Source organism: Hyperoodon ampullatus (genome assembly GCF_949752795.1).
Source record: "Hyperoodon ampullatus genome assembly, chromosome: 5".
NCBI lineage: Eukaryota > Metazoa > Chordata > Mammalia > Artiodactyla > Ziphiidae > Hyperoodon > Hyperoodon ampullatus.
Window position 1 is genome coordinate 15,792,151 of NC_136918.1, and position 12,107 is coordinate 15,804,257.

General features: G+C 40.2%; 1 protein-coding gene across 1 annotated transcript; it reads right to left on the bottom strand.

Moving 5' to 3' along the window:
• Positions 1 to 2,630: 2,630 nt before the first annotated feature.
• COMMD2 (COMM domain containing 2) lies at positions 2,631 to 11,828 on the bottom strand (the record flags this gene model as incomplete). Its single annotated transcript, XM_079705187.1, has 4 exons — positions 2,631 to 3,140; positions 7,553 to 7,726; positions 10,839 to 10,921; positions 11,588 to 11,828. The coding sequence occupies 4 exons, from the start codon at positions 11,826 to 11,828 to the stop codon at positions 2,943 to 2,945; spliced, it is 696 nt and encodes a 231-aa protein (XP_079561313.1). The 3' UTR covers positions 2,631 to 2,942.
• Positions 11,829 to 12,107: the final 279 nt, after the last annotated feature.

Sequence of the window (12,107 nt, forward strand, 5' to 3'; positions counted from 1 at the left end):
GTATATGAGACAGAATTCAAGGCTACAAAATAATGAGATCCTTAGTCTACACGAGTATTTTCTAAAGCCCAATACTATGCTAAACATTCTATATATGTGGTCTCATTTGGTCTCTACAAGCCAATGAGATAGGTGTTATTACTCCTATTGTAAAGATGAAGAAAACAAGGCTTTGGGAATTTATCAAGGACCCAAAAGAAGCCACAGAGCCTAAAATTCAAACCCTTTTGTCCAGTTCCAAAGACTGACCTCTTAACCTTCTCATAGGATTATATACTAAAGGGCCACATACTGCTATAAATTTTAAGGGCTCCCACACATGCATCCCTTACACACACTTAATGATTTTTCAAACTTTCCTTGGTATCAGATTCTCACTTTTCAGTTTTCAAAGAAGTATATTTTCTTCTTATGGTATCCCTACCACTTTTCTAGTTTGCTGCTTTATATTTACCTAAGCTTGGAAATATCAATAACAAAACAAGCTCATGGAATTTTGTGAAACACAAAGGAGACTTCCAATGGGTGAAGTATATGTAGACTTTGTGATTATACATATTGATTATTTCCTACTCACAGCTCTGTTCTGAGAGATGAGATGTTACTATTCTGGCTTTGAGACATAAAAGCTATTAAACTTGTCTAAACATGCATCAGCAAATCCTAAAAAATTAGCATACTCATAATCCAAAATGTTTTAACAAACATTTAGACAGTTACAGATGGAAAGGAACATCCCAGAGTCAAGAAACCTGGTCATATATGAGAGTAGAATAGTGACTGCATCTGCAGAAAATATGTTCATATACAAGTTACAAAAAAATCAAATGTGCCATAAGACAAACAAGGCAGAGGAATGCATAAGGGTGTGGAGTGTCCAAACAAGAAAAGGAAGAGGCTCATTAGATGGTCTGTAAAAAAAAACGTGAGTCCCAGATTCAAAAGGAAGTTAGGAGACTGCTCCCAACTCACTCTGGCCCAAAAAGGCAAAAAAGGCAGAACATCAGAAGGAATAACAAAGTACAGCCAAAGGAGACCAGGGAAGTTTGATACAAATAAAAAAAAGACTAACATGTGCTTTGTTGTTTTGCTTGGGGTAAGAACAGTGGATACGGAGAAAGAAGAAAGGTTGCCCTAAGGAGACACAGGGATATTATTTCAATCTTGGCTGGAGTCAGCCCTGCTTATCTCCCACCAAATGCGGACAAATAAGAAGCCTCACAGAGCTATTTTCATCATATAAGCTTGGCAGGCATGTTGCTTTTAAACCTGATGACATATGCTACTATTTCATGTAATATATAAAGTTTCCTTTTGTTTGTGAGGTTGTTAATATGAAAGCTTCATTAATCAAGTTATCACTATAATTAAAAATTATCTGATTATAGTTTGCTAATATCTGATATTATAGGGAAAAGGGTGACCCAGATGCCTGCAGGGGGATGATGGGTGGCAATATCAATTGTGCTTTTCTTCCACTGGCCTCTGTTTCCTGCTGGGCTCTCCTTTAAGAGAAAGAAGAAACATGATGTCACTCTGACCTGAAAATCTCTAACTCTTAGAAGGCCAAGTATTGGTAGAGCTTAGAGTACAGTTTAGAGTCTGACGTTTCTAAAGAACTTCCTGAGTTGCTGCATGGGATGAGATTCTCAGAATAAGGTCTTGGCTAGATATTTAAGACTGAACCCCAGTTTCTACCCTTCCATATGACTTTCTCCTTAAGTCTGTTACTCCTTAAGCCTCCTTGTGTCTCCTTAAGTTTCCCTGTGTCCCTGTACTCTATGAGGCTGACCTGACACATGAGCATCTGAATTTTTCAGGCTAACAGCTTATAGTTACCCACTAAAAAGCAAAACAAAACAAAAATCAAGTTTGTAAGGAAGAAGGGATATTTGCTTGGAATGTAGTAAACATGGCCTCTCTTTGCCCTCTTTATACTTTATTCGAACCGAATTATAAAAAGTGACTATAAGTTATATCCAGATAATTAAGAATTGATTACATTATGTCCGCATCCATTGTTTATAAATGTAAATGACAGTGTATCTCTTAGATGCTTTGGATAATAGGGGAAAAAAAGTAGTCCTTAATAAAATGCAATATATTCACACAAATTTGAGTACTATTTAAGCTTATTAGCCATGGCAACTTAAACTTAAGCAACATGGTAAATACTATATTCACAGGCAAAGAAAAATGCAAGAACCGCCTAAATACAGCATTAAAAAAGTTTATATTCACTTCCAACTATTCTGTGGCTGTTAACATCATGGGGTGCTTTTTTTTTTTTTTTTTTTTTTGCGGTACGTGGGCCTCTCACTGTTGTGGCCTCTCCTGTTGTGGAGCACAGGCTCCAGATGCGCAGGCTCAGCGGCCATGGCTCACGGGCCTAGCCACTCTGTGGCATATGGGATCCTCCCGGACCGGGGCATGAACCCGTGTCCCCTGCATCGGCAGGCGGACTGTCAACCACTGTGCCACCAGGGAAGCCCTCATGGGGTGCTTTTAAAGGTCAAAAACATTAAACTGTCTAGGAATATTCTGAATAGTAATAGCATTACATTGTGAACTTTACTGTCAAATTTAGGTCAGTAAGGAGGAATATAATAAAGTTAAGTAGTCAGAAGAAGTATCAAAAAAAGTACAGTCATTTATATATACAGAGGATTTGAACAGTATAGATTCACTTCCAGTTGATTCAATCCTATTTACACATTTAAAATACAAAATACATCTTAATTGTCAAGAAGCTGACCAAATTTAGCACCAGGAAAGGAAATTTACTTAGCCTTTGATCATGACCTCAGTATCTTCACACAGGAAAAGAAATGTTATGAAATCTCTATGTATTTATCACTATCAATTAAAAAATTTATTTTGAAAAGTAACTGCTGCATGTCATCAATTCACAAGTGATTCTAAAGGAAGAAAACAAGTTGGGACTACTTGATATTGCGCACAACTCTCCTACAGTGGTTTGTTTTCATCTCTTCCAAGGCTTGTTCCAATTGCTGAACCAAATGAAGCAGGGTGGCTGGGTCTGTCTGCAGAACTTGGGTGCTGTGATCTCCATTCTGATTAAGGTGTAGCTTTATAGTCACTGATGGTTTCATCTGTTGCCTGAGGCTTCTGCTTGCAAGCTTGATTTTAAATGGAATAAGAGCATAAGGACTATTTAATAATCATGCTAAACATATAATAATTACATTATACCATACATAAAAATCTAATTTCAGATGAATCACAGACTTCAAAAAGAAAAGTAAACTTTAAAACCTTTGGAAAGAGGGACTTCCCTGGTGGCACAGTGGTTAAGAATCTGCCTGCCAATACAGGGAACACAGGTTCGAGCCCTGGTCCAGGAAGATCCCACATGCTGCGGAGCAATTAAGCCCGTGCGCCACAACTACTGAAGCCTGCGTGCCTAGAGCCCATGCTCTGCAACAAGAGAAGCCACCGCAATGAGAAGCCCGTGCACCGCAATGAAGAGTAGCCCCCGCTCGCCACAACTAGAGAAAGCCCGCGCACAGCAACAAAGACCCAAGGCAGCCAAAGATAAACAAATAAAATAAATTTATATTAAAAAACCCCAAACCTTTGGGAAAAAAAAGAAATCAGAATGTATAGTCAATCAGGATGTATAGTCTGCATGGAAGGGTTTCTTAAACATGATATAAAAAAAAACATAAAGAAAAAAATGGATACATTGAACAATCATTAAAATTTCTTCGAAGGATACCTAAAAATGGTGGAAAAACAAGCCACAAACTGAGAAAAGATATTTTGTAACACATACAAACAAACAAACAAAAGTTAGTATCAAGAATGTATGAAGAACTGCTCTGATTTAATACAAACCCCACAAAACCAAGAAAAAATTGTACAGAGACCTATCTAAGCACTCTGCAGAAGTAACACAAATAGATAAACATAGGAAATATGTTCAACTTTATTAGAAATCAGTAAAATGGCCAATAAAATCGTAAGATACTGTTTATCTGACTTGCAAGAATTAGAAACCTATCCATACGGAGCACTGTAAAGTGATGGTAATGAAAACTCTCATCCACTGCTGGTGAGAGTGATGACAAAATCACTTTGGAAAACGTATACATTACCAGCAATTCCACTCCTAGGTATTTACCTTAAACTCTTACACATATACACATATTCATAATAGTATTTGCTTCCAAGAGTCCCAAACTAGACAAATCTCAAATATTCTTTAACAACAGAATGGATAAATTGAGAATATTCATACAGTGAAATGCTTACTAAATGACAGCAAAAAGAAGTGAACTACAGCAACATGAATTGTCATGAATAAATCTAAAAAGAAAACGTTCAATCAAAAAAGCAAGTTGCAGGGCTTCCCTGGTGGCACAGTGGTTAAGAATCTGCCTGCCAATGCAGGGAACACGGGTTCAAGCCCTGGTCTGGGAAGATCCCACATGGTGCGGAGCAACTAAGCCCGTGAGCCACATCTGTTGAGCCCGTATGCCGCAACTACTGGAGCCCGTGTGCCTGGAGCCCATGCTCCACCACAAGAGAAGCCACCTGAGCACCGCAACGAAGAGTAGACCCCGCTCACTGCAACTAGAGAAAGCCCGCATGCAGCAACGAAGACCCCAACATAGCCAAAAATTAAAAAAGACAAACAAAAAAAAAGCAAGTTGCAGAAGAATACATGAAAATCTAAAAACTATACAGTCTAGTGAAAACATATACATTAAAAAAACTATAAAGAAAAGATTAACAGAAAATTCAGGATAATGGTTACCCTTAGGGGCCTGGGAGGGGGTTGTAATTTGGGGAGGGTGATTCAAAGGTACTGAATGACAGTACTACAGGATAAAGAACAGTAGCCCACAAAGTTTTTCTTTCCACAAAGTTCTTGATATGGACTTATTTTTTAAATGGGGATGAAATTCTGTCCTTCTCCCTGTAAAAATAACAGCAGCAACTTTAAAAGGATCAGCCCTAAAGGTAACATTCTCCTGCACCAGTCTCATTCAATGCATTCAATTTACTGATGTTATTTAACAAGTGCTGGCAATTTATGAAGTATGGGAAATGCTTCTATTAGAAACTAACTTATGATGATTCATTTATTTCCCATCAGCAACTGCACAATAATTAGCTGGTAACCATCCATTCGCTACCAGTCTTCATGAGATGAGTCAGCTACTCAAAAATGAAAGGTTCTATATCCCGTTACTAGTTTCCTAGCCATTTATCTGGTCTTCATCTGACAAGACTTCTTCTCTTCCTTCCTTGCTTGAGCTCAGTAAATCCATTAGTTCTCTGAGTAGCTCTTTTAGCCCTTAAATACACCTCACCACATGGCAATATTCATTCAATATACCCTCAACATTAAACTGTATTAGTCCTTGCAGTAACACAGCAATTCAAACTCATTTTACTGGGCAAATGAACTCTCTTGAGTCTAATTTTAGAAATTTCAATTGCCTAAATTTCTAACTTCTAAAAATGTCTTAATAATGGAAAAACTCAAAGCAAATCAATAAAGCCAAAAAAAGAACCTCTAAGGGCTACTGGAACCCAAAAGTCAGAAGCTATCTCCACATAAGAGAGGGATACAAGATAAACTAGTGCTGAAGTTCATGAACATGACCATCCCCAAATCTCCTCCACCTGGTTATAAGAGGACTTAAACATAAAGGCATAACCACAGTGATCTCTTCCTCCCCGTGAGCCCCACAGGAGTTGCTGCTTCTAAGGTCTCCAAGAGCATAAACTGTATCAAGTTCTTTGCTGTAGCCACACCACTTGGCACATGATAGGTGTACAAGAAATATTTAATAAATAACACGGTTAAGAAGCTGCTGACCACCTCTCCTTATTTATATTCAGTACTGAATGCCTATGTGTCAGGCATTGTGTTGGAGACACAGTAGTGAACAAGACACAGCACCTAGCGTCAAGGAGCCTATAATCTGTTTATAGTCTCTCCTGTGTTAATATATATTCAAGCACTCAACACACTGGGATATAATTGCTAAACTCTAACTGAATTTCTATAACCTACCTGGGCCATTCAAATGAGGAAGAATCCACTATTACAGCAGTTTACAAACGTTATTGCACATTAGAATTACCTGGGTGACAGGGGAGCTTTAAAAAATCCTGATACCCAGGGCGAACTCCACACCAATAAATGAGAACCTCGAGGGTAGGACAGAGACATCAGAATTTTGAAAGTTCCCTGGGTTATTCCAGTGTGCGATCAAGTCTGGGAACTAGGGAGCTAGCCCACATATTCGTCTGTTCATTCCCACATCCATGTGGGCCTTTACAACTTATGCTGTCTCCTCTGTCAAGAATGTTACCCTGGTTTTCTCTATCCATTCATTTTTCTGAAATTTCACCTCCTTTTCTGGAAGCTTTTCTGGATCATGCCAGTGTACACTGAACTACTTGAGCTATACAGCTTTTTTTTTTTCTTTTTTTTTTTTCCATATGCGGGCCTCTCACTGTTGTGGCCTCTCCCGTTGCGGAGCACAGGCTCCGGACGCGCAGGCTCAGCAGCCATGGCTCACGGGCCCAGCCGCTCCGCGGCACATGGGATCCTCCCGGACCGGGGCACGAACCCACATCCCCTGCATCGGCAGGCGGACTACCAACCACTGCGCCACCAGGGAGGCCCTATACAGCTTTTTTGAAATACTCAGCTGTACCTTCATTTATACAATTCTATTCTCTTTTCCTCTCCAGAACCGTATTTCACAACCATCTTTAATTACTAGTTATTTTGAGAACACGAATATCCCTAACCAGATAACATCTTTCCCAGCTGAGAAAGTGTCTTACACTTCTTTTGTGTCCCAAAGCATTCAGAGCAGCTCTGATTAGAGCTGATTAGTGAGTGGATGACATTCAGCAAACATCTATTAACTAACTTATCTGTCACTGCTTGAGAAAGGGCTTCACGTGATAGTCTGAAATATCCCTTTTGGTTATTTATGTGGCTTTAAAAACAACCCAATCTCACAAAAAGAAGGCAGACACAGAAGAATATTTACTGAATCATTCCATGTATAGAAAGTTAAAGAGCAGGAAAAAGTAATCTGTGCATCAGAAGTCCGGACACTAGTTACCTTTGAAAAGAAGGATGGGGAAGTAATTGGTAGGAGGCAAGGAGGATGCTTCTGAGGTGCTGGTGAGTGTTGGTTTCATGAGTGTTTTCACCCCATAATCCATTGGGCTGTATACTGACCTGTGTACTTTTTTACATATGTGTTTTATTTAGACAGAAAGTTCTTAAAAAGCTAAGCACCACTTTAAAAATATGGACAGCCACCTGCTTTTCCAAATAACCTATTTCTTATAAACTTCATAAGTTAAACCAATGTGAACACATGAAAAATATAAGAAAATGAACTATTTGGGAAATGGTCTAAAAATGAACATTAAAAAACTAAAGTTTCAAACCAGAGTTTGGTTAAGATGGTAAAGAATACAAGAAGCTTCAGGACATAAACGTAAAATAAATCTTATATTCTATGTCAGGTTTAAACAAAAATAGTCATACCTGTACATCTAGTCGCCATTCAAGGCTGTGGTAACTGGGAAGGTCTGGTGCCAGTTCACTCAAGATAGTTCTGATCTCTTTTCTGTTGTCCAGATAAAGCTGAAGCAACAATTTGTTCAATTCCTCAGAGAATCCAAGAACAAAAACTGAGTCTTGGAAATCCAGTTCAGAAATCTAAAAGTGAATCAAGTTTAACAGAACATCAAAATTTATTTTTGTCTAGGAAATGCTGAAATACTGGATATATGCAAAAGAATATGAAATCCCTTAATTCTTTTCTGTCTAGTAAAAGAAATAACACTCCTTAGTAAAAGGCAACCCTTACCCACTATTCCAAATTCCGAGTTTCTGATACATAAAAATAAGCAACAAAAACAAAAACAAACTAGTGGGACTATTTCAAATTAAAAAGCTTCTGGGGGCTTCCCTGGTGGCACAGTGGATAAGAATCTGCCTGCCAATGCAGGGGACACAGGTTCAATCCCTGGTCCAGGAAGATCCCACATGCTGCAGAGCAACTAAGCCCGTGTGCCACAACTACTGAGCCTGCGCTCTAGAGCCCATGAGCCACAACTACTGAAGCCTGCGTGCCTAGAGCCCATGCTCCACAACAAGAGAAGCCACTGCAATGAGAAGCCCACGCACCACAATGAAGAGTAGCCCCCACTCACCGCAACTAGAGAAAGCCTGTGCACAGCAATGAAGGCCCAACGTGGCCAAAAATAAATAAATAAATAAATAAAATTATAATAAAAAATAAAAATAAAAAGCTTCTGCAGGGCAAAGGAAAGCATCAACAAAATAAAAAGGCAACCTACTGAATGAGAGAAAATATTTGCAAATCATATATCTGATAAAGGGTTCATATCCAAAAATATAAAGAACTCATATAATTCAATAGCCAAAAAACCAAACAATTCGATTAAAAAATGGGCAGAAGATCTGAATACACATTTTCCAAAGAACACATACAGATGGCCAACAGGTACATGAAAAAGATGCTCAACATCATTAATCATCAGGGAAATGCAAATCAAAATCACAATGAGATATCATCTCACACCTGTTGGAATGGCTCTTATCAGAAAGACAAGAGATAACAAGTGTTGGCGATGCGGAGAAAAGGGAACCCTCTTGCACTGCTGGTGGGAATGTAAATTGGTGCAGCCACCATGGAGAACAGTAATGGAGGGTCCTCAAAAAATTAAAAATCAAACTGCCACATGATCCAGCAATTCTACTTCTGGGTATTTATCCAAAGAAAACAAAAACCCTAACTTGAACAGATACATGTGCCGCCATGTTCACTGCATCACTGTTTACAATAGCTAAGATAAGGAAACAAACTCATTGTCCATCAATGGATGAATGGATAAAGAAATTGTAGCATATATACACAATGGAATATTATCCACCATAAGAAAAAATGAAAGAATAAAATCTTGCCATTTGCAACAACCTGGATGGAACTCAAGGGCATTATGCTAATTAGAGAAAGGAATACTGTATGATCTCTCTTACATGTCAAATCTTAAAAAACAAAAACAAAAAACCCACCAAGGTCATAGATACAGAGAACAGATTGGTGGTTGCCAGAGGCAGGGAGTAGGAGGTGGGATGGGAGAAATAGGTGAATGGTGTCAAAAGACTTTAAAAAAAAAAAAAACCTTAGTGAGAGAATGAGGGCTCCTGGTTTGGGTAAGTCCTAGTGGGATACTCAGATGCTGACTGGACACAAAGAAATCATATATTTGGCCAGGAAAGGGAGCTGGGAGAGAAGGGCATGGAGTCACAGTTTTGCTGTCCGATGGTTCAGCATTACTGGGGACCAATCCTAACACTGGCACTGACCCTCAATAGGATAAAAGGAAGCTTCCAACAGCAGCCTTGCTTTTACTCCCTTATTGGATGACTGAAGTGAGGAGGGGATAAAAAGGTAGAGAAAGCACAGTCTTTCTCTTTGCTCCTCTTCCTTTCATTGTATTCACCTCAGCCACTTTAACACTCTACTTTCCTTGCTCTTTTCCAATTTCTGCATACCACCCTTTCTTTTTCAGGTTTGTTAACGTCATTAGACTTGTTTCTGTTTATAATAGCATAGGCTTGTGTATTTTATCCCTTCAACAAATATTTTCTGAGATCCTACTGTGGGATAGGTCTTGTGCTAGGAAGACAGAGCTGAACAAAACAAACAGGCTCATTGCCTTTGTGGAGGAGATTATAGTCCTTGGGGCTGGGCAGGTTAGGTTAGCTGACCAATCACACCAGGTCGTCTGTCAGAAGATTCAGTTTGACTACACAGAAGAGCAAGAGGCTAGAGATCTATTCTCAGGAGAAGAGCAGCCAGGAAAGCTCTGGATAGGGCCAGAAAGGATTGCTTAGGGCAGCAAAAATGAGTTCCCCATATCAATTAATGGAACATGGATTTATGGGACAGGGCGTTTGCTGTGGACCACCTCTAAGTGTAGTATTTTAGGAAGCCCAACAAAAGGGATCTATAAAATAAATTTTTAATGTAGTTGTTCATAACCACTCAAATAATCTAACTGTTAGGGTGAAAACAACTCAAGTAAGCCACACTGCATCTTTTATCACTTCCTGCATTAGGATTCACTATCAAAATGTTGAGCCTCTAGTGTAGTTTCCCAAATTTGCCTGATCTTAAGAATCACTTGAAGCACCTTGGGAAAAGATTAATTCTCAAGCCCCTCCTCTGGAAAGCCTGATTCAATAGGTTTGAGGTAGGAACCGGGAATCTGGTTAACAAGGGTCACGTGTGATTCTTACAGAAAGGTAAATCTGAGACACGGTAGAATGGATAATATGTAAATTAAGCCCCATGCAGCCACCTGTAATTTTTCAGATATTTTTTCTATTAGGAGCATGAAGAAACAAATACTGGTACAAGATCCCTCAGCTAGTATTAAGGAAGGGGAAACTAACACTTAAAAAAAAATGGAAAAAATTTTCTCAATTCTCCACCAAGCTATATACTGCTAATATGCAAAAAATTAAATCATTTCATTCTCCCTCCTCTTGGGATACATACTATAGTATATGGTTTAATAACATGCAGAATTAGAGGCAATTCTAATTTATACTGACAAGAGGTATTCATGCCAGCAGATCACATTATGGTCAGATTGCTTAGGCATGACTTCACTAAATCCATTATAAACCAGTAACAACATTACTGAAATGAGCAGATCCTGCCAGGACTGACGGTAGAGTATACTGAACCTCCTCAAGGTCCTGCTAATACAAAACAGTCCACAAAAGCCCTTACCATGAGCTTCGAACTTTCAGTGAGGAGGTGTATTAATCCTTCCACACCATGTTGGACAGTGTCACTACTCACGCTGAGTTTTCCTGAAAAAAGAGGAAAAATGAGCAAATAAATTATGTGGTATTTATTCTTTTATTCAAACTCTAAAGAGTAAATGTTATCTATTATTCCATGTTTTCAAACACTGCAATTATTATAAAAAATAATTACTTGGTAATAGCCTCCTGTTCATTCCCCACTCCCAGCCAAATGCCTTCAGTATTTCCCACCATGTAACCTTTACAAAAACAGACCAGTGGAGACAATACCAGGCGCACAGTCCTTCTCTTGAGTGCACCGCTACTTCAAGCCTGGCAGAAGGGACAATAATAGAAACCGTCCCTCGTCCATCGGGGTAAAAATCCTTCAGCAAAAGTAGATGTCTGAACAACTAATAATAACCAAACACTTGTATATTTATGGTTCACCCAGCTATTCCACACACTTGGATGCAGGTAAGCATCACAGTATTCTGGCAGATGGTATTATGTCCATTAACACGTCAGGAAATCGACTTAATACAAGCTTTTAAAAACTCACAATACTTAGGGGACGGGCAGGATTTGCGCCCTGACTGAAGAGCCCTTCTGCTTTTATTCTGCCACAATGGGAATAAGACCTTTAGAGTCCCAATAACCCCTTCCCCTCCAGGGGGACAGAGAACGCACTTCTCCGTGCAGTTTTCAGCGCTGTGCCTCCCCCCTGCTTACTCGCAGCGCCTTCGTAGATCTTGGGGTTCGAGCCACGCCTCAGGAACTCCACCGCAATTCGCCCAAACTCAGCGACCACTGCAACGGAAGCCAGGAGACCCTTAGCACCGGGCGCTCCCACCGATCCCCTCCCCAGACCGCAGAGCACCACCCTCCGCCGCCGGGCCCCCTGACCCGCGCTGTCCACTTGCGGCAGGAAGGCCAGGTGCTCCTTGTGCTCCTCCGACAGGTCCAGCAGCATCTTCTCCGGCTGGCCGATTTCACCCCACAGCGCTAACCCCGCCCTCGCCACTTCCGGGCCCTGAGTCCAAGCGTAAAAGGGCTCCGGCGTCTCAGCGCTCTGAGCTTTCGGTTCCGGCTTACCGCCGTCCTACACCCAAATGCCTTCCGCGGCGCGGACTGGGATGAGAAGATTCTTCAGTTCGCCAGTCGGTTGTAGCCTGCCGGGTGTAGAATGCTGTGCTCTAAGAAAGATGAAAAAAGTTTAAAATTCGACACGCGCCCCCCCCCCCCCGTGGAG